General features: G+C 35.8%; 1 protein-coding gene across 21 annotated transcripts in view; it reads right to left on the bottom strand.

Moving 5' to 3' along the window:
• The window catches only part of LOC121330646 (RNA binding protein fox-1 homolog 1-like), an 879,666-nt gene that overhangs the window by 146,489 nt on the left and 708,489 nt on the right, over positions 1–24,688 (bottom strand). The window contains exon 1 of one of the 21 annotated variants that reach the window (XM_041277316.1): positions 22,128–22,559. The exons of the other annotated variants lie outside the window; for them this stretch is intronic. Coding sequence (XP_041133250.1) covers positions 22,128–22,271 — 144 coding nt within the window. The 5' untranslated portion in view covers positions 22,272–22,559. Of the gene's footprint in view, positions 1–22,127; positions 22,560–24,688 lie in introns of those variants that run through there. 21 annotated transcript variants of the gene reach the window in all.

Below are 24,688 nucleotides of genomic sequence, written 5' to 3'. Positions count from 1 at the left end.
GAAATCCTATGCACAATTTTCACTTTTTTTTTTTTTTTCACTCGATACAAATTGAATGAAGAAATATAGAAATTACCACTTTGGCGCCTTTTCTTGTCTGGCATCAGACACATAATGTTTTCCTGTAACACAGTTTGCTTTCCATTTAAAAGGAAAAGACTAGCCTGTTAAATGTGATCTTTGTTTAAAGGGTTTATTTGGCTAGAATTTCACAAAGCTCAATCGTTCACAGTTATACTGCAATGTTTAGTTGGTGTGTGCAAACGAATATGGTATGCAACAACCGTATGCAAAGAGTTATCAATACAGCATATATATATATATATATTTATATATATATATATATATATATATATATATATATATATATATATATATATATATATATATATATATAAGCTTATTGATCAGCTTTGAATATATAATATATTAAATATAATACAATATGAGCTATTGAAGGGGGAAAGTGGGTTGTTTAGAGTCATCCTCATATGTGAAATAAACACACCACTGCTGCATGAATGCCAATTGAATGTTCTGTTTATATAAGTACAATGTATAGACGAAAGCGTATTTAACTATAACATAAAACACTTCAAGCAAGCTCTGCACCTGCTTAGCAACACAGTTTAATTCAAAACAGTGCGATTTGCCCACAGCCAGTCTTTGGATATCATTGAATGCAAAGTTGATTCCCCAGTCTGTTTAAAATAAGATATGCACTGTGTAGTTAAATACAAAAAAAGATTGAACGCTAGAACTCTCATGACTTATACCACAAAGGTATCGTCAATTACCTTATTATCCTGTATATTATTTACAGTGTGTCACCTGCTACTTTTTCCATTTCATAAAAAAATTATAACCTAACCAAATACAAAGAACATGAATAAGTGATAAAACAAACAAGCAAAGTAATATCATAAACCTCACAGACTGTCTCAGCTAATCAGAGTTTTGAAACTCTCACTGTGACGGTGGCATATTGTCAAGCATTCCAGTACAATAAACAAATAAAAATTAAAAAAGAAAAAATTAATATAATGTGCAATGCTGTATATTTACTGCTGCATTTGTACTTTTTTCTAAATGACAAAATAAAAAACAAAAACAACTGTTATGGGGGCCTATCAGTCAAGGTCAAAGATGCAACATGTAAAGGAGTAAGCAAGCAAAATTTGTCCCGGGATCATCTTGCTTCCTAGCTGGCCACTGCAAACAAGTTTATCTGAAAATCCCCTCTGGTAGGCACACTGATACAGTGCAAGGTCACGAAATTAAATTCCAGATACCCTTTGCATATCAGCCTCACCTGGGGACTGAGTGGGTTAGGGACTCATCACAGATTCTTTGATGCCAAGTGTAGCTGACTGTCCACCAGAGGAAGCAGACTGTGGCACGGGTTATGGGGAAGCTCATGCTGTACATATGCTTGCTGTATTGTATAGCAATGAATGATGACCTAGAAAACATTTACTGGGGAGGCTGCATTAAATATATACATTTAGAGAACAAAAAAAAAAAATCTCGACTTAAACAATGTTCGACATGCTTACATCCTTAATCATAATTAGCCCCTTGCAAGCAAGCTTTTGTTTTTGAAAACAAAATGTAAAAGGCTGCTTGTCTGACATCCTTGATTTTGTATGACTGAGTGGCTGTAAATGGAATTTTCTTCTGCAGTTTCAAGGTATTTCGCCCTCCCTGACAGTCTATCCAAGCCCCATTGTTGTGAAGTAGCCAACCAAGTGAAGAGTTGCCATCTGAATACACACAGCTGTTAAGGTCTTCCTGACTACCCACTGAACCATAATCAGTGTATTTGTTCTTATCAGATGTGGCACTGCAAATTAATACAATCTAATTATTTATAGCAACAGATTGACATATCATATTTATAAGATATTTATATCATATTTGCGTACGCATATAGTAACTGAATTTAATGTTATTGGATATTGTTATCGATGACCATAGCAGTGTAAATGCTGCAATATCACCCAAAAGGTCAACCCCTCATAAGCTGCCAGGGGGTGTCGCTAAAAACAATTGAATTAATTGTTTAGTGATGGTTTTGGAGGCCATGTTCCTTTAAAGGAACAGCCTTGGGGTACCTAGTGGTATAGTCAAGTATGACCAACATGTATGCATGACCCCGGGCTGACTTGTTGAGAGGTCCTACCAAATCCATCGCTATTCTTTCAAAAGCAATTTCAATAATGGGCAGTGACTGTAACAGGGCTCAAAGATGGGGTCTAGGACTGGCTTTATGGCATTCTGGGCAAATAGCACAGAAATCTAAAACCTCTTGGCGTATTGTTAACCATAAAATCACTGCATGACTCTTTGCAAGGTTTTTTCTTCCCCCTGTGTGCTAATTTTAAAAGCGTCAATCTATGAGGTTTGGGAACCAACACTTGTTCGACTCAGTTTCTATTGATTTCCACTACTCGGTAAATTAAATAATTTTTTATAATAAAATGTTGCAATGGGTTTACTACTATGACCTCCACTGGGGTTCCATTTATCGTCGACACTCTTTCCCTTATTTCCCATATTTACTAGAGATGTGTCATTCTCCTGGTCTCTGACAAACTGCCCCCCCCCCCCCCCCCAAAAAAAACTCTTTAAAACACTCGAACAATTGTTGGTCCTCCATGTCTGGGGTAACCACTATTTCACCTGTTTCGTTAAGAATTTATTGGAAATTACATTGTATCACAATCCCTTTTTGTTAACTTTTGTTAGTTTCTCCCAACAAATCACATTATACCGGCCTCTGAGATCTCATTATAAGTGCCTCTGAGACCTTGTTTTAAAAACTCTATGCTTCCTTTTTTTTTAAATAGGCCACTGTCTGTAAAGGGGAAAAGTTTTTTCAGACACACTGAAGGCTCTAACACCACCTTTGCTTTACCTTCAATTCTCTCTGACCCCACTGTTTGACTACGCACCAGCTTTATAAGCATCGACAGAGGCAGAGCAGAATTACCTTTGGGTTTTTCCCAGGACTAGCCAATCGTCCTTTAAATTTTACCAGACTAGCAAAGCCTGGATAGCCACTCCCAAGGATTACTTGATCAGGCAATTTGGGGATAACTCTGACCCTTAAAACTAATGTTGCATCACCCAGACTCAACGCAGGACTGGCAGTCGGTGAAAACATGATATCCCCATGAAGGCACGTAATCTCTGTTTTGAGACTATGCTCCAATGTTTTGGGGTCAACTAAATCAGATGAGATGTCTCTCAACCACAGCAATGAATTTGTAGAAGTTACTGGGGTCTCCTTGTCTGATCCATTTGCGTATGGGTGCTGGCATCTTTGTTGACGAGTTGATCTCTGGTTGAAGACGTCATTTTTCCAGCAGATCGAAGAGTTGCTGGGCTCTGATGGCAGAAGTCATTTCGGTTTGGGCGAGGATCTCTTTCTTTAGGCTAGTGTAGTCTTCCTCCATTGCAAGTCAAAATAGGCTCTTTGCACATCACCACCCAGGAAAGGAGTCAGAAGTCCAGCCCACCTGTCTTGGGGCCGCTTTGATGTCATCTCCAGGAGTCATCTCCTGTAGAAGATAGCTGGGCTTGATGACTTGACATTCCTGGGAAGGCGAACTGAAAGCCAGGTAAGCATCCAGACGTTCCTGTGATATCTTTCTTTCTTGTAATTGTAAGACAACTTGTTGTGAAATGTCTCTATGTAATGCAAGTTCTTTTTGTTGGGTTCTTAGAGGGCTAGGTCTTTGTAGTTAAGGATTTCAAAAACATCCCACTTCTAAAACCATATGTGATCGATGACCCTAGCGTTGTAAATAATTTTTAAAGCTTGAGATCTACTTACTGATGTTTAGGTTCTCTAGCACGCAGCCAGACTGACACTGAATCCTTAGTGTTTGTTCCACACTACTGCTGCCCTCATGGTCTAGAGACCCCTCCTTAAATATGGCAGCCTCCAATTACTACTGGGTCACAGGTCAGCCATCAGGTCAGAGTCTCTGAAGCACCTGACAATTTTTAATAGCAGATTCCATGCCAGAAGAACAGATTTAACAAAAACTAAAATGATGGTTTATTTCAATAAACTTAATTTTTATTTTTCTAGAATACTGTCATAAAAACTGTTTATAAATAATTAAACCACCCACCCATTTACACCGTTAGCCCTTTTTGTGCAAACTATGGGGGACACTGATCAAGATCGACCGACACAGTGCTAAATTGGTGTAAGCTGTAACATTTAAATGCGTAAATGGACTGCGCCGATGTTCTGAAACCCTCAAAATGGGCTACCAGTAGGACAGATTAACAGACTAATCTGAAAAATAGCGGCTCCTCTCCGGCTACCTCAATTGAACAATAGGTAGGTAATTTGGAGAGGCAATGACCAATGTTGACTAAGTGTCTTGACTTTAGATTATTATTATACGATGGATAAAACCAAATGCACATATTGAAAAGGATATAATGAACCAAGTTTATTATAGATAGATACAAACAATTGTACATAATGAAATAGCCAGTATTGAGCTATAATTTCATGCTCAGCGAGATCAGAAAGGGTAATGCAGACCCTAAATAATCTCCCTTCTTCTCAGTACTCTCCATCTGTTCCTGGGTTGTTCAGGAAGGTTAGCAGCCTTCACTCCATCGTAAAGAAACCCTATCACGAATTTCACAGAAATTGTGTATTTGACTGTCTACCGTGAAAAATATGCATTTTATTTTCCTTGCGGTATTTTAGATTACTGTACTCTTTACCTCCCCTGTTGATTTCATTATTTCCATGAATTTATTTTAAAAATACAGGGAATTTTCCGGGCTCCTACGACTGTCCTATCAGCTGCTTTCTGACTTTTTCTTTGCACCCAAATAAGACGAACTTGAAATCGGTCTTATTTGTCGACCCTTTTGGGGCCGGCGCTGCTATTCTGCCACATCATAAATCTCATTTTAAAATCACACACTTAATTTACAAATGAGCCTCACCTACAATTTGCCCATGCATATAATTAACCCTTTGCGGTCCATTTATTCAGCGCTTGTCAGACACGTCAGGTCCAATTTATTTTCACACACGCTGTTTAAATTTTTTTTTTTTTCAGAGTAAAACAGGTTTAAAAGGCATTGAATTATAAATGGACACTCAATACTGTATCCACAGCCAAGCCCAACCCCTTGTTGGCTGTGTTTTTCACATCCCTCTAGATATCTCCTGATCACTCGTTCTATCACCAAACTCCTCAGTAATGCAATTCAAGTCATTATTTTATTACTGTAACATCTCAAAAAGCTCTGCAAATGTCCATGATATTCTTTGAGTGCTGGATGCAGAAGCAGATACCTCCTTTGTTATCTTTATAATGCATGGGGTTTTTAGGACGACTTAAGGCTTGACACGCCTTAAAATGCATGGCTAACAAGCGGTGGAGCACATTGCATAGCGGGGCGCATTTTGGCGGTGCCAACACGGTCTTATGTCATGATACATATGGGCAATTTTAAGACCAGTGTAAACTCGTCGCTATGGCCTCAATGTCGTCGCAAATGCTTGCTACATGTCCCCCTTTGTGTTTTATGAATTGTTTACCTAATCATTCTGTTTAATTTCATTAGAATTACCCACTAATTTTAATGAAATTATACAGTGATTTTACCCTGTTCATAACAGTATTTATATATGTAAAGAAAAACAGGCTGGAGAACAGTTATTTTAAGTAATGGAGTGGTTCACTGTTAAACTAGTGCTCTTAATCGGCGGGAAAACCCTATTCCTCAAACGTACAGTTCAGGCTACCCCCATCATCTGGAAATGGTTGTTATTAGCTGTAGCAATTTATGTTTCATCGTATGCTTCCTTTGTCTGCATTTGCTGTAATTTAGCTTTACAGCAGAAATAGAAATTTGCTGAATTCTGACAATAAGTGTAAGCCTCCTGCAGAGGAATAAAATATGGCCTCAGGCATGCTACAAGGTAGCACCATAGATGCCTTTTGCTGGTTTCTTTTGAGAGTAAATGATCGTTGATTAATGGGTGTTAAATAGTTGCTGTTTGTGCTGCTACCCAGCCATGGGAAATAACATCTATGATAGTGGACACACATCTGGAAACCGACAACTGACAGTGTTACACAGCCACCTGGCTTGAACTTGCAGAGTTTGACAGCAGGAATGTTAAACGATGAGCGGGTGTCTGGTACAGAAGTGGTAAACTGCTGCTTTAGATCTCCAGCAGCCGGCTCTCCCTGTTAGCCTGAACTGGTATCTCGTTTTATTCATTTCCTCTACCTCGTTCCTCGCTTTGATTGAAGCTATATATTATATGTAATTAATTCTGAAGCCTTTTTTCCTTTGGGATAATGTAAGAGAATAAGGGAAAAAAAAAAAACACCTTTGCATTGCTGAACTTTAGATGTACATATGCTGTTCAGTTCTACAGCTCTTGTTTTCTTGCATGCAAAGATTATACTGCTTTGCAGAATGGCACTTGCTTCATAATCACACACATCACAGTACATTTTTATTGCATATAACAATAGGGACCTAATAGTAAGATCTGATGACGGGAAACCAAGAGATCTTTAGAATGAAAGTAAAATGTACAACATCATGCCCATCTCTGGTGGCAAAGAAAGTAGTTCACACATGTCCCGTAAGATCTTCATAATACCTTTAGCAATACTACAGGAAACAACTGTACTTTAAAGTGTCTGTAGCTGGGTTCTGAAAAATACAGCGTTACCACATCTCCACATGTTGCTGCAACTGTTTAAATAATGTGCCTGTATTTTCTTTTTATTGTTAACATCCCGACAACTTGTTACACGTATAACTTTAAAGTCTGTTTCAAAGCTCTTTTGAAAATGGCCACCCTAGTGCACTGATAGTGTAAGATTATTGTCAAGCAGCTAACAAATCAATAATGATCTGTGATGTTATATAGAACAGAAAAACCAGGGCATGTGTTATGTTTGTTTTTTTGTTTTTTTATAGCTCTCCTACAGTGATTTAGAGGACATCATTTAGAGATATCTTAAAATGCAATTTAAGATACCTTACAACATGTAAAGATATCTGTAAAACATTTTGAGATATCTGAAATTGAATTACAGATATCTGCCTATCTGTTTTTTTTGAGATATCTAAAATAAATTTTAAGATATTTGTTAATCAATTAGAGATAACTAAAAATGAAATAGATATCTCAAATTGATCTACAGATATCTTTAAATATGTAGATATCTGTAAATCACGTAGATTTTGCTAGCATGATACGCCAAACTGTCATTTAGAGACATCTTAAATGCAACTCAAGATATATTTAAATAATGTATAAGGTTTTTAAAGATATCTCTAAATCATTTAAGATATCTCTAAATAACTTCCTGTTCATTTAAAAATATCTCTAAATGGTCAGGAAGTCTGTTCAAAACAGATCATTTTCACAGGGAGTTATTTAGAGATATCTGTAAATGACTTCCTGTCCATTTAAAGATATCTCTAAAGTATTTCAAGATATCTTGAAAATACTTCCTGTCTATTTAAATATATCTGTAAATCATTTTAAGATATATCTAAGTTTGACATACCATACTAGCAAAACCAACATGATTTAAAGATATATGCACATTATTTAAGATATCTGTAAATCCATTTGAGAGAGCTTTATTTCATTTTAAGATATATCTAATTGATTTACAGATATCTGTAAATGAATTAGAGATATATTATGTATCCATCTATTCCAAGATATTTTGTGATTATTTTGTATATCTTAAAATGATTTAGATATATTTAAAGATACCTTCAAATATTTAGAGAAATCTGGACATGATTTAGAGATATCTTCACATATTTAGAACTCTCCAAAATTAATCTGAGATAGCTCTAAACGATAATTTGGCTTGGCATTTTGTGTACCTCATTTATATTAACATTTCTTAAAGCAGCGTTGTCTGCTGAGACACAGCTCTGTACGAGTCTTCTTAATTACCTGCAGGCAATATAACTGGTCTTCAGGTCCTCATTAAGACTTACATTTCCAAAAATGAGAATCATTTTAAGAACATCTGGGACCCAACTGAGGGGCAATGGAAACAGAATACCTAATGTTTCTTATTCAGAGGAAGAAAACAAATACAGTGATTGATTGAAATGCCTTCATTGTGGATTTCGTGGTGACTTGAGAATTACCTTTTAAAAGTGGTTTCAAAAACAAAATGGCATTTTATAGAACTTCTTACTAATCAAAGCAGACACATACTAATGTATGCTTAATAATTACTGAGCTCTTTTCTGTTCTGTGCTTTATAACATATGCGCCTGGTTATGGTTGTAGTGTTGTCGGCTAATAGTAAGTGCTTATTATCTATCTTGACTATTTCATGCAGCATAATTAAATAAAACACATACTGTAAAGCATACCCTGTATATTTGTTTCATATGGTCTGGACTTTGTCGGATGCAGCATCATATCTATGTATGTGGTTATTCTATACTCTTCCTTTCTCTGCTGTATTGGGTTTAATAAGTGTTTTAATTTATGTAAACAGGAAAAACAATGCAGCAGCTGTTGGGCATGTACCTTGTAGACAGAGCTTAGTACAATAGAGCACTCACGCACGGAAACAACCCAGGGCATGCACACAAAAGATTACAGCGCCCAATACAAACTCTCTGAGCTTCTTCCTCAAGCCCATCCTATGTTACCAGTAACTGTAAACCCGGCTGGTTGTATTATATTTACATATTTACATGGATTAGTTCAATGCAACATAGGAGTAAGCTATCCTAAACACCCAACACCTTTTGTTCCCCTCAGACATATAGTAGTGTATGATAAAATTACTTCACATTTCCTAGAGAACGTTAGTTTTCTGAATTGAGCTTGGGGCTATCAGAGAGAGGCAAGTACCTCTGAATGTTACTCTAATACATTTGAAGCATTCCTGGTGAAGATTTTTAGCCTTCCATCTCTGACGTCAGGTCTTTCACAACTACCAGTCAAATAATGTATTTTCACAACATGATGTGTCATATTTAACCTCTGCAATGCAGTCATCAGTGAGGACACCAAACAAATAGATACCTGTAATCATTTTAAAAATAGGAGCATGGATTAATAAATACTACAGTCCAACTGGATATAGACAACCTAACAATGTCCTCAATACATTTGGAACACATTGACTTGACTTATAGCAGGCTGCATGCAAGGCAATTCATGCCACACAGGATAGAATGCTGGCCCTTTTCTTTAAAAGATACCGGCTCATGCACAGGATTGCAAGCGACTAAAAACCAGACCTTTATTTACTCTTGAAGCACACTCCACCCTCATTATAAGAGGGTGACTGGGATCCATGAGAAAGTGTGTCGTCCTATGAGGTGTTTGTGAAAATGAACCTGTTCCGCAGCAGGCCCTAATATAGATGGGAAGGACTTAAAAGCACAATAGATTTTCTTGGATAAGTAACTGGACCATTTACTTTAATTCTTGGTTTACAAGAAAGCAGGCTTAGACAATAAGTAAGAGTCAAGTCATCAAAGATAGGGGTACTGTCAATATCAAGTGCTGTTATAAAACACATTTGGCAATACTTCTTTGTGTAAAGACCAATTCACTCATCCAAATAAACCGTGCAGCAAGACACTGTTTACATTATTTCAAAACACTGTATTTGAACCTGCTTAGTAAATGCTTTAAAAAAGAGCTGTTGTTAGAAAAAATTGTCTCTGTTATTACAGTAAATTCTGTGACAAATAACAGAAATCTAGCCACCATGCCTGGGTTAATATTACCATTTTTAAAGACAATCCATTTTAGATTTCTTATATTTTTTCAGTGTAATAATTATATCTCTAGAAACCCAACATGCTAAATATATTAAAGTTGGTAATTTTCTGATAAAGAAGTTCATTAAAATCACCTATAAAAAACAACTCCTGTAAATGTTTAAAGCTGTTTGCTTTTGTCTGCCACAAGGGTGAAATCGGCAATTTAAGCCCACAATGCACTAGTTTGAGGCCATCTCTAAACCAGGGGTTCAGATTGAGTTGAGGAAGCTGTGTACATCATTGTAGCAGATGCTTTTATTTATTTTGTTTTAACCCTCATCCCCTTGGACGCCAGTGTTGACAATTATTGACTTGAATTCAAGGACGATGTAGAGGGTGAATCTAAATTTACCACAAATATTTTGGACAAACACTCTGGACAAACACTCAACAGTTCTTTAGCCTTTCTGCTACAGTAGGACAAAAAAAAAAACCTGAAGATGTTTTTCTGCACTGTGCATTACTAAATAACAAACCACTGTAAACAAATACAACTTACAAACTTCTGTTTTATTTCATTTGCTGTCTGCTACTGATTTTGTATTCATTTGCTTTCTTACTTCTCCAGAAGCATAAAGTAACACAATAAAAAAATAAAAAAAATAAAAACTCCAGGAAAATTGGATGATCTAGACCAGGGTTTTCATTGCATCTGAATTGAAATAATTTTTTGTTTAGTTAGACCTTTTTTTATTGTGCTTAGCTCCTAAAAAGTTGCAGAGTTCAAGTTGCTTATAAAATGTTACTGCTAACTTGAGATCTGCAACTGTTTAAGAGTTGAAAACAAGTAAAAAGGTCTAATTGAGCAAATTATTTGTTCAATTAAGGGGTTAGTTAAGTAATTGAGAGTTCAGTTGGAATGAAAACCAGAAGACACAAGGGGTCCCCAGGACCAGGGTTGGGAAGTCCTGCTCTAGATATTTAAAAAAACCTGAACACATCTATTGCATGATGCATATGTCAATGTTTTGAGACTGTCAGTTAGTATGACACAAGGTATTCAGACTCTGGGAATCGTGTACTGTATACGAACTGAGATAAATTCCAAGCAGAAGAATTCCAAAATATCTGCACTAGGCCACACTGATCTAGGCCCAAGATTGCCTCTCAAACTAAAATTTGTATTGCAAGGCCCCAACAATCATGTAATGGCTGCAGCAAGCAGCTTTTCTACTTGAACAATTTTTAATTTTCATCGTTTGAAATGCCCATGATTGCAGGGGAAATGATCTAGGACTAGATATGTTTCAGTGTGCTTCAACCTTGGAGCAGTGCATGCAATCAACAATCAGAGGCTGACTTAATGGGAATCTAATAGCAGACAGTAGGGGAATAACTACAAAGAAATGCAGCTGGTACGTGTCTTATTAGATCTTCATGCTTCTTGAAGATGAGGTAGTAAACAGCATGTACACATACATGGGGGGGGGATAGCATCCCCCAAAACAAAATACAAATAGATAAAAACATAAATATTAAAAACAAAAAAGATAGCAATTTGCATTACAAACACAAAACAAATAAATGTGTTCCGCATGTTCTAAATTGACATGGCTTTTCAAACAAATTCCACAAAGAAATGGAATAATTTCCAACTGTGCTGTTCTCTTTTGAAAAGAGAAACACAAGGCTGATTTTTTTTTTTTTCTTTTTGGTGTTTTTTTTTTTTAATATTATAACTGAAAACTCCTGTGAATATATAGAGTTACTGTGTGGGCAACTAGCCCAGTCTCAATCTCCAAACCCACCTATAGGGATAGCTAGGATTAGAGAATGACGTGTCATAGACACTTTTGATCCAGTAAAAACAGTTAAATTTTTGAACTCTCACACCCTTGTAAATGTATCATTACTGTTTCATTATTTACATTTTATTTTCAAGAAAAATATACAGTTAAAAAAAATATACAGTTTGTCAAAATTCACTGTATTCCTTAGAATTGGGTGATTGAGGTTAACTTAAAAACTCCTGACTAGTCCTGTAACATGAACAGTTTTATTTCTTTAAATATGTTCAAGCTTAAAGATAAATGGTCTGATAAGTCAGGAAAGTCCTAATGTTCCACGGTCACACCCATCATGAGACCTAATTATTCGTAAACTCTGCAAAACTCATTCAGACAGTGTTGTCGCTTTAAGCTTCCCTGAATTGATCTAACTTATTTTTTTATTCTTTTGCATGGCTATATATCTCTAGTACCAATAAGCAAATATTTGACTAGGACACTTTATTTGACCACTTTGCTTGTATCATAAAATAAGACAGCGTGCAATATAATCTGCAATCTCCTTATGCTAATAAAATCAGTTTGCCTGTTTCCAACAACAATATCCATAAAGTATACAAAAAAAACCAAATGGGAGTCGTAATGCTACCGGTTGACCAATCAACATTAAAACATCTACAATAGATTTCAACCCGTAATCCCTTTTTTCATCTTAAAAATCTGAAGAACACACTAGGCTGAGGCTAATTGATAGGACACCTTTTCCTAAAACCCTTACAAAATATGGTGGTAGAACAATCTTTTTTGATTTATGAAGACAGCATGCACTGCATTAAGCAAAACTGCTCAGAGAGCTGGGACTGTTTCTGAAATTCCTTTATTAACAGAACCGGGATCCGCCAGTGAACGAAAGCAGTGGTGCAGATATGTATAAATCATTAATACTGTGCTGTGCAAAGGCTGAATTTGCTGCGTTCGCTTGAAAAGCCTACCCAGCACTACAGGGATTTGAGGCCTGGAATTGGCTGCTGTGAAATGTACTCCATCATTCACCATGCTTGATGCTTCCGATAGCTTTGTTCTCTCTCCTCACTCTTTTTTTCTGTGCTGCCTGCTCTCTCCCTGTGAAAATCCTTAAATAACTTTATTATCCCCATCTCCAGTATCTAAACAATGTGAATTTGCTTATAGTTAAATATAGATATTCTTTTCTGATTTCCAGTGCATGCATAACTTACATCATTGCGCCTTCAGGCTTTCTTATGTTTGGTTATTTATTTTTCCCCCTATCATGACATAACTGCATTTAAGATTTATATTTTTATTTAAATTCACATAGTGTTGATTAATAAAAACAGCTTTCAAAACGAGGTAATTTAATAATGCAGTTTTGACATCATTAAATTATTATGGATAGAGGGACATACACTTCCATTGTTTTAGTTTTTTCTTATGCTAAAGAAAAAGCCTAATAAAGCAGAAAACAATGTGCTAAAAAAACACATTTAAAAATCTAGATTACAGATGGCACCACCTAATCGGGATACTGATAATCAGGAATGCTGCTTAAATGGGATATAACTCTGGGTGACGGTTCTTCACAATGCTATTTGTCATTTAATTGGGACCTCACTTTGTTTAATTTAATATTTTCAAATGATGAACAGAGATCGATTTTCAGAGCAAGACAGGTCGCATAGCAGATTGCAGCGGGTACGTGATTACGCTGTGACTTGCGTGCATTGCGTAAACCACGTTGAACTCTTGAAGAAGGAGGAGTTTCCTGTGGTTTCTCAGACTGCTTTTGCAAAGAAAGTAGCCATGTCAACATCAAAGGTGCGATTAATTTTGCTTAACAGTAAAACAAAACAAAAAAATCGACTCATATTTTAAATTACGTATGTAACATTCAATCATAATGTGATGTGATTTCATTCTTTTTCTTTTCAATACAAATCTAAAAAGTGATCTTTATTTAGGATAGCCGCTTACTCTGGATATTTTTCCTTATCCTGAGGCATCCCGATAAAGCGGCACCAACTGTATATACAAATCAAAACGCATGCACAGCATAGCAAATTTCCACTATGCAGCGTGTCTATTTGTTTCCTAAAAATGAATTACAAATACTAGAATGCAGAACTAGCAACATCTAGGGTCTGTCTAACACAAATAATTTGACATCTGCTGCACACCACACAGACGATAATGAATCCAAGCCCATGTTGTCACCAACAGGACAGAAACCATACTTACAGCCAGGTAGGCCGAATGAAAAGGCAACGCAAAAGAAGAGATAATATTCAAATTAAGAACTCCACTTCCAGCTTTCTTTTTTCACAGATTCTTAAAATTTTGCGAAGGCTGTTACAGGAATCTCCAATTAGGAGAAAAGAACCATAGCAGTAGAGGTTCGGGCAGCCTTTCTCTAACAAAAAGATTAAAAGAACAAGCCCACAAATACATGCTGAAGACACTGCATTACACGATAATGACATTCCCCAACCGAAGTAAATGAAGCCCCCACAGTGCTTTGCTGTCAGCTTTGAAAGTCTCTAACTATGTTTTTCGACATGAAAGAGGCAACCTTTTTCTCTCCCCCTGCCACAGAGCATTAATTGAGCTATGCAGCCATGTTACAACCTAGCAGCACAAATTGCAGATCAGGGCAAATCGAAGCTTAGGTAAACCACAACCGACAGTTGCACCACCCACAACGGTTTTCTTTCTTTCTTTTTTTCTTGAAGGAGAGTAATTTATCTTAGCTGTATAACATATAGGGGTCTAATTGAGTGCTCTAAACAGAGACCTGATAGAAATGATCTCAACAGACCAACGTGAACTCTTGGATATTTGATTTCATGACCTTTATTTATTATCTAAAAAGCTGTATTTAAATCTGCCTCCATTAAGATCAATTAAATAGACCCCAAAGATCATATATAGTACTCTAAATATCAACATACTCCAAACATTCAAAGTTACCGAGCAACTATTGGCTGCATATGTGTAAAAAAAAAAAAAAAAACTTTAAAATGTTCCATTTCCAAATCTAATATTGCATAGTTCTTTCAAATGCACTGCAAGCCCTTTCTAACCAGTTTAGCTATTTTCCCCTTAATAAATGAAATGATAAGCAAACGGAATAGGACAGAATGTACACTGTTTCAAAACTTTATACAGGGGCTGCACAGTGCTGGTAATAATGATCCTTTGGCACACCACAATCCAATCCTAATCTGCTGCTATGTACGATGAGTGCATCAGCCTCAGCACTATCCCTGGTACTCAGCTGTTACATGACATTTAACAAAACAAGCACACCACCCAGTGCAGCTTCCAGGCAGCCTTTCTCCAGAGTGGGAGGGAGTGTGGTGACTGGATTATCCTCCCACTGCAAAACCGATCAGGCTCTTTATGGAATGGTTGGGAATCATTACTAGGGCATTTTGGACACCCACACTCTACTGTCTTGCTCTGTAGAAAAACAGACTAAATTCTCTCTTCGCGTATCGGTGAAATTGGATGATAATGACCCCCCCCCCCCAAAAAAGAAAAAAAAACAAACAAACATATCAACAGTATCCAAACTGCTCTGGCAAGGAAACAGCCTTTCTTATTTGATGGTTGATTCCACATGATCACCTTGGGATCAGCAGGGTCCTAACCTAGATGTGACCAGAAAAATCCTTCAGCTTTCTTCCTTTTTTTACCTTTCCTTGTTCCTGGTGCCTAATTCTGATTCCGTGTGTGTTCTGCCACAACAAAAGAATAGGAATCAAACACTAAGAGCTCTTCCCACAGCTGGAGACTGCTACGCAAGCAGGACCAAAGACACAGGGCAACCACAACATGAGCACAGTGTGGCCATTACATATGCTATTTTCCCCTAATTACATTCACTAGACTGCTGTCTTGACAGGGGAGGAGGGGAAGAGCTATGTAAAATAAGTCAATAGCTCTGGGTTGCGTTCAGTCAGCAGTAAATGAGTGATGTTCGGAGAGAATTGACAGAGTTCCTCAGGAGAGCCCAAATTAAACACTTGAATCTAAAACTGATGGCAAGACAATCTATTTAGAACCTTGAGAAATGATGGTTAATCTTTCGGGAAAGAAAAAAAAGAAACCTGAAGGGTGCTTTAGTAAGCCACTGGGTCTTCGGCTCCTCCAGTTACAGTTTTAATTACAATTTCAGTGAAAATGGGGGAGAAATAAAATATTCCTAGTGTCTTTTCTTAATAAAATATTCATTCAGCTAATTTAAATTATATTTATAAGTAATCTGCCAAATGGTTTACCTAATTACATTGTACAATAGAGAAGCTGTGCATGTGCTGGTGGGCCATATATTATTATAGATCAGGAAAACAAATGTATATAGACAGAATGATCATTTCAAATTATATTACGTTACTTGATCTTTTTAAAAGGCAAGCTAGGCTGGCTGTTTTGGTACCCAAATTGATGGTGTTTCTCCAACCATTCAGTCTACACGTGTGTGTGTGTGTGTGTGTGTGTGTGTGTGTGTGTGTGTGTGTGTGTGTGTGTGTGTGTGTGTGTGTGCGTGTTTGTGTGCGTGTGCAGCATTTAGAAACGGGTTGGACAATACCATTGTAAAGTCATGCACGGCACTACAGTATGTAGTACATCTGTACAGCTGTACATCTCTGTGTATCATATAAAATGTGTGACTTTGAAAGATGGGGCTCTGTTGATGGATGCTTCCATATATAACATTGATACTTCACAAAGAAAGTCTCAAAAGTGACTCCTTTTGCCACAATGGAGACCAGACTTTTGTAACAGATTTACACCTCAAAAGGAATTAGACAATGGTGATGAATTCCTCCAGTACTAAACACTCATCACAAGAAACCAGGCCCATATTGACAGTGTAAAGGCAGGTGTTTCAGTGGTTGTCTGACCCCTATGCTGTATGTCCACCTGTGAATACTGTACCAGTAACTTTAACAGTTAGGTTCACTAGTGATACTGGTTCACCAAAATCAAATACAGATCATTGATTCCATTAGTGGTTACTGAAGCCTGAATGCGCCTCTTCTTTAACTAAACACCTCTTAATAGAAATATGGAACTTTATAGCGTAATACTGCTGCGGAGAATGGATACTGTATACATTTTCAGGAAAATTCTCTCTTCGCCCGTGTGTAATCATTTATGAACACATTTCTTAGTTGTTTTATACTATATGAAGTTAAAAACATAACAAATCATATTATGGCTCATCTATTAAACCATGACCAGCGTTTGTATATGAATCCAGTCACTTCAGGGATATTATTTTTTATTAATACCAATGTGTTTAAAATAATTTAAAATGTCAACATTTTAAAAGTGATTAGATATCATAATCAGCATCATCTATGAAATATGGAGAGAAAACCAATGTAATTCCTTTATAAAGATTCTTAACATTGAATATAGGAAAGAAGAATATTCTAATGTGGAAATTAGGTTCTAATTGGAAACCAGCAAGAGCGTGCAATGATTTTAGTGGGATTGCTTTCAATCTGAGGGTGTCTACTATGAAGAATAGCTTCATTTGAGAACCATTACCCTGCATACAAAATGCTTCCGTGCGTAAAAGAAAACTCTATGTATCATCATTAACAGAAGAAAGTAATAGTCCTTCTCCACTCACAAACACATGTGCTCACAGACTCACAAGCACTGCAGATGACACACTATTTTGGAGAGCCTCCCTCTCCCTTCCCCTCAATAAAGCAATGGGGTCACTGGTGTATAGAACTGCAAGGGACGACTGTTGGTTCTTAAAATTGTTTTATTACTTTAAATAAATGTATAGAAGAAAAGGCTGTACATTTTATTTTAAAAATATATAATAAATAAATGTGTTAGCACAGTCATCAGAATGTACTTTACAGTAATAAATGATCAAACGCTAATATTATTAATACTAATACTACTACCACTACCGCTACCACTAGTAATAATAATAATAATAATAATAATAATAATAATAATAATAATAATAATAATAATAAACAAGTCAGAAACGTATGAGGAACTTTGTGCTTTTACCAAGTATTCTTAGGTTCCTAATGTCGCTTGGTAAGTGTGTTAGTAAATGCCCAGAGGCTTATCAATAAACTCCACTTGCAAGCTGCATTCACACAGATAGCAGTTAAGTTGGAAATCACTTTTCAATTAGTTATTATTCATGCACACACATGCTTTCTTATTAGTACTGGAGTTAGTTTGCAGTGTTAGTTAGTACAGTGTTCATAAACCATTGTCAGGCAGTGCTTTTAACATATGAAATAAGTATCTAACGAGGTTGAAATGCATTGTAAGAAGAGATGAAAAAATACTGGCTATTCTAAGGTTATTTGTCAAGATATATAAGGTTATGATTCATTATGTTGATGTGCAATTAATAACAGAGTGACAATTATATTTCAAAAGATTTGAGTAAACAGGTAAAAGCCATAAAGTTGAACATTAATTTAAAAAAAGGCTGGTAATCAGCTTTAAACTGTAATAAACACTGAATAATCATAAATAATTTACACACAACAAAATTAATTAATCTATAATAGCATCAGGATATGACCGGAACAATTATGAAAAATCATGGCAATTCTTCAGTCTCTACTGCAAATTCCACTTTACATAAATGTTTTTTCTTCTAAAATAAAGTGAATATAATATAAAGTTTCAGTTCCACAATACATGCAATCCAAACAATAAGGGACAGGCAATCACTGATCAGTTCATTAAAACATTGTGGACGTCGCACACGGTGGAAAATGAAGTTCCCAATGTTTAAAATCATGATTTGCAGAAATGCATGTTATCTTTTCTACGCTTTTGGGAATAAAAAGGAAAAGAAAAAAAGCGTGCCGTCAAAAGATGTCTAGTCAAAAAGGCAGCTGGTTAGAGCTGTACTGCTGATCAGAACCGTGCAAATCCACACTCTCATTCACCCGGAGGGGAGGGCTATATTTTTTTGCCCGTCAAGCTTGGTTAGAATCCCCTTTTCTAACCTTATGGATGCCACATTAATTATCTGAAGGTTAGAGATATAGCAAACCATTTATATAAAACAGGTCTGAGTGTACATGCCAGTTCATGTAGCGTGAACGTGTAGATAAATAGATGTATAGGCACAGAGATGGATGGATTGATATAGAAATATAGATGTGCATGCTCATGCACACGCACACACACAGAAATACATAGGCAGAACAGAACCAAAAGCATTGCTTCTAGAACATTTTTTAATGTATCATTTTAGTCATAATTCAAACAGCACCAATCATTTTTTTTAAACATAGTATATGGCCGCAATATATACCTCACGCTTGGGATGCATTTATCTATACTCATGTATCTGAAAACTTCATTTGTAAATAATCTGTCTAATATAATAAATACTGTTGCAGTAATACTTTTGTATTGGGCTATTTTCAGGAAGTTTAATTGCAATGCAAAAAGGCTTAAATCACATTAGTGTGGGTATGTTACCAGTAACTTCACAAACAGCACATAGACATGTTAGCAAGACATGCATAATGATGTATTGCCCATCAGCACAGAGAAATAATTTCCATTAGCACTTAACGCAGTCTGTGAAGTATTTTGACAATGCTTTCAGGCTTATAGAAAATGTCTTTGTAATGTTTAAAACCATTTTGAGTCAGGGTAATATAATATTCTTTTAATATTCGACAGTCGAGCACACTAAATCGGGCACAATAAATTCAAACTTAATTTTTAAATTGCAAACTTAATTTAAAAAGTTCAATTTTAATTTGGTTTCATATGGACTACTTAATGAACAAACGAAGCAGACTTAGATAAAGCTTTATTAAAATGAATCTTGGTATTTTCTTTGCTATACAATGCTAAAAAACACATTTCTTAAAATGCAAAACCCCACTACTTAGTGAAAAGAGTTTCCTACAAGTGCCTCGCACAGTAAGAGAATGACAAACACTTTGGCAGGGACTGCTTTATTTTAGATTAAATGAACTTGTAAAGAAAGGCAGGACATGACACACAGGATAAAGAATTAAATCAAGTAAGAACTGCTACTATGAATAATTGAATCACATGAATCAGAACTGTTGGCACTACAATGGAACAATATCACTAGGCTTCAGGTAAAATTGTAGTGGCAGTAAATTAGAATAAAGGAGCCTAAATATAAATTGAATTATGCTCTGAAGCATCTGGGGCAAAACAGTGTAGTGCCAAAAAAGTGATCTTGGAAAACAAAATAAAAAGCAATGTTAAATATATCAATGCGAGAGTGGAGGCTCTTTGCTAACAGTGATAGTGACATCTGCAAAACTTGGAAGCAATGGTACACCGTATACGATACGGTTGCAGTACACACTCACATGAATATAAGAAACTATAACAGAGTTTTTTTTATTATTATTATTATTATTATTATTATTATTATTATTATTATTATTATTATTTTGTTTTACCTTCACCCAGTGATGGTATATTAACAATATAAATTACATTGTTTACAGGGGTGTTTGTATTATGGTTGCAATAAATGTAATCACTGGTGATTATTAAGTCTGAGGTGTTTTTCTCATCCACAGTCTGTATGGGTATTTTTAAAGGACCATTCTCACTGGTATACAAGAAAAGCAGCCTATGTGCATAAAGACTTGTTATAAAAGAATAATACAATCCAATAAGAAACGGAATGGCTTAAGATCATTTGTTATGTTTCGGGTTTTTTTTTGGAATGCTTATTAAAAAATTAGTTGGCAACTTATTTGTTCATGCAGATAAGACTTTCTTTTTTTTTGGTCCATAGTACCCCAGGTTACCTTTCATTCAGTCGCTTTCATGTTGCGCTCCTATGTTTAAATGACTATCTCATCAGATTTTCAATTGCTGCTACGCACACAGAATGCGCGGAATAGCAAACGGTGATCATGTGTATGCAATCAGATTGTTTATTTACACATTTATATATACTTTGAAAAGCTTTCCTAGGCCTGTTAATGCAGCTACACTGCATGTGTATGATATAAATAAACATATACTGTATAAGTAGCCCGTACTTGGTAATAACATAATACAAGTCATGCTTTCTGTTATTTACCTCATCAACCACACCACACTTCATCAACAGGATTATTTCACAATGTATGCATTTCTGTACTTTACCTGCACTATTTCAATTAAATAGTCATGAAATAAATCCCTACTCTGTGATGTTGTTACAGGAATGTGTATTGCTCTGAGTTCTAAATGTACCTTTAGTGGACAAATTAAATTAACAAAATACCAAGCAAGATCATTATGTACAAATGAGGAGGTATTTGAACTGTTTTATCTAGATATATCTAAAATATATCCTAAACAAAAACAGTATTTAAAAAAAAAAAAAAAAAAAAAAAAACTGTTCGTTGTAAGTACACAAAAATATTACTTGAAAATGTTCATTTACATGTAACTCAAGTTGGATAAGTTTCGAGGTCCCATCAAAAGGTAGTGGTTGCTCAGTGCTACAGAAAATAAGCAAATTAGATCACTAACGGGAGAAAGACAGAAAAGTCGCATTTGCACCACCATAAAGTTAACATTTGGTTTGCTGTAGACACCAAGAAGTGTAAACGCAAACAAAAGGCTCATTATGGGATCAGATGAAGGAGAGAGATCAGTGGTCTAACAAAAAGAAGAGAGTGTGAAAATGCTATTGCTGGCTTGGATACTGTTACAGAAAAAAAACAAATTAACAGTGAAAGTCTACTATGCCGAATATATGTTTTCATTTCATGTCCATCCCTATCATACTCAATTATATAAAACACATAAATCTAGTTTTTATATATATAGAAATATAGCTATTGTATATATGTGAATTCCACCAGTTCAACATATAACTGTAATACGTACAGAACAATTAGTGGTTCACAACACTATAATCTATCTCTCTTTTTTATTCCGTACATTCATGTAATTTTTACATACTGGAATGTTTTGTTAAATATATTTAAAAGCAGATAATCCAAACCAGTGGAATTGTAATATGTAAAAGGAACTGTGCTAACATTTTATTTATTTTTCCAATTACTGTACAGTTAATTTTGAAAGAAACAGCAAAACCACAAGCAAAATGAAAACAGATATGTAGCTTATTGGACATTACGCCAAGCCTCCAAGGTATAACAACTGAGTACCGTTTTAAACAGATGTTCAAACAATTCAATACAAAGATGAGAGCCGTGCAGCCAAAGTTAATAATTTAATAAGTTTGGCTGCTACTCAGCTGCATATTTCATAAATGCGTTACTTTTTTAAAAACTGATACATTCCCAACACAAAAGGCTGCATCTTGCATTGGCTAAAGGTTGTACTACGTACGGCTATAGGCTACCTCTACAAAGAATTAAAACTAGGGAACACCACACCACTGATTCATAACAACAACAACACCAACAAGAAGAAACAGAAAAGACAAACAAAAGAAAAGCTTTTTAAAACCTAGTTAAATACAATATTCAAATCTCAAACCCTTTTTTCTTTTGCAGCTGGAAACAGAGATGCACTTACCTGCTGTAAGTACATGAAAGTCAAGGCACAGGAAAGCTGGGGACACATGCCCACATTAGGCAGTGCGACGCACGTTGCACCCGAAAGGGGATGCTGCATTGTGTTGCTCTGAAGTCTACGTAGAACAAGTGAAGGGGCTTGCATTCACGCACGCTGGTCCTATCTTGTCAGCTGGTTGTTGGAGTTGCTCGTCGGGCTGGCAGCGGCTTCGAAGCTGTGTGTGTGTGAATTTTGCAAAGCTCACTTCAGCAGCTCAGTCAAGGCCCCCCAGTAGGTTCAAGAGACTGCAAATGGAACATTGAGAGGACAGAGCCTGCAGCCTATCGATGGATGTGTGGAACTTCCCTGACAGCACAAGCTCAGGCAGTACACAGAACAGTTAGCTTGCTGACTAGTGGAGAGAGACTGCCTCCCTTTAGTGGGGCTTCAGTAAGGCTGGTGCTGATGCTGCACGGCTTCTCATTTGTCAAATGGGTCCTAGGGTCTTTTTTCATTCACCGAAATTCAGATTTCTGAAATCCCGGGGGAGAGGAGGGGAGGAGGAGGGAGAGAGAAGAAAGCTGAATCACAAACAGCTGTTGAGATTTTTTGGCAACTAATGTCATTGCCTGGTTTAAATTGAATGGCTTTTTGATATAATCACTTAGATTGCTTTTTTTTTTACCTGCATTGACATGGGAAAAAGGGCAGTGAGGCTTCCCTCTCTAGAACAAATACATGGAAAGAATGACAAGTAATCCTTGCAATTATACAGGCAAAAATACACATCAGTTAGGCTAAAATAAACATACCTTTTAAAAGTGCTCATCTCTTTGACTCTCCAAGTAGGACAGGAGCATTGTATAAAGAGCCTTTACTTTATACTGGGAGGTTAGAAGCATAAATAAGTAATTGACTTATAAAAGGTATGTACTGTGAATCTCATTGAGTGAAACTGAATTCCGTTACACAGAATCACATAGAGGAGCCCGACCTTTAACCTGTTTTGCCCGGCAACTATACAAAGGCAAATTAAAGGAGATTAAACACATTATTTAACTAGCAGCAGAGTTAATATTTCATTCAGGTGCAAGGAAGGTGTAACAGGCAAAGGCAAAATGTTTTCTGTCTTCTGTTTTGTGATATGGGTTTCTTCTTTAAAAAAGAAAAAGAAAAAAATGCTTTCATCTTACAGTACTGTTTTTTGTATTTCTACAACCCATAGTGATTTTCAAACAAATATCTAACAAATATGGTATATGGAACCTTTTTACATCTCACACAAGAGGGGGACATAAAGAAACATGGTATTCATGCTGAACACTACAGAATATTCTTTTCAGCTCCCCTTTTCTCTCATTCTTTTTTTCTTTCCTTGCCTTAAGAAGCATCTTCCTACAATAGTCAGGCATGTTTTTTTTCTCTCTTATTTTCTTTGTATGTATTGCTTTTGAGGTAGCCTAAACAGTACATGCAACTTTGCCTTCAGTGCAGCGTTTATTCTGAAACATGCAGCCAATTTCAACACTATAAGGACATTTGCAATCAATGTAACAAAAACAGCATTCTGGTAGAAAAGGTGATTTATAGTGTCTTGCGCTATTACACTTTAGCTTTAAAGATAAAGTAGCACAGAGGGGGAAGACATGTGTCCCTAACTTCCAACACATAAAGCAGAATGCAAAGAATGGTAAATTAAGTACAAAGACTTTTCAAAATCAACATGGACTTTTCTGAATGTGCCTGTTGGCTTTGTTGTCAACTCTGACACACTTCTTCCCAAGCAGAACTACTCTTATTGTTATAAAATTTCCATGTTGACACAGGTATATATATGTACATCATGGCTTTATAGGGAACACGTTGCTATGGTTGCAATAGTAAACATCTGTGACGCTATGCCAATCAAAGTCAAAGCAGAGATTAAGGGCGTGATTAAGCTTTTTTTTTTCCCCCAATAAAACTTTAATTACAGCACAGGCACCCGCTTTCACAAGGAAAACATTGGAAATCGCACCAAAGAATTACATTTTTATACAAAATATTTTAAAAACACGTTTGGAAACAACTGGAATAAACACACATGTGTATTTAAATACATAAATACAAAATTAGGGAGTTAATGTTTGCATAGTTCTAATGCAATATATTTTTGTGACAGGGTTAAACCACTCTTACTTTCACTGCCAGATTTAACACCCCTTAAATGTCTTATTTAAATTTCATATATATCTATATAAGTTATATAATATATATATATAATATTAATATATATAAATTATATATATATATATATATATATATATATATATATATATATATATATATATATATAGATAGATATGTACCGCGGTATTATTAAACAGAGATTAAAGAATTGATGTGAACCTATGTAGTTAGGATGTTATTTTATACATGGTAGAGATTCAAAAAAGCACTAGAGGGCAACAAGAATGAAACTTAACTTTGTCTTGTTTTTTTTAATCTTTAATAAAGTGTGAATGTTATTGAAGTTTCCCCACCACTAAACACCCCCATTTTGTCTTCTGAACATTGCAGCCTGCAGCAGTCTCCTCTCTTTC

The sequence above is a fragment of the Polyodon spathula genome, chromosome 18, assembly GCF_017654505.1.
Source record: "Polyodon spathula isolate WHYD16114869_AA chromosome 18, ASM1765450v1, whole genome shotgun sequence".
Taxonomy (NCBI): Eukaryota; Metazoa; Chordata; class Actinopteri; order Acipenseriformes; family Polyodontidae; genus Polyodon; species Polyodon spathula.
This window is presented reverse-complemented; position numbering and strand designations above follow the sequence as displayed.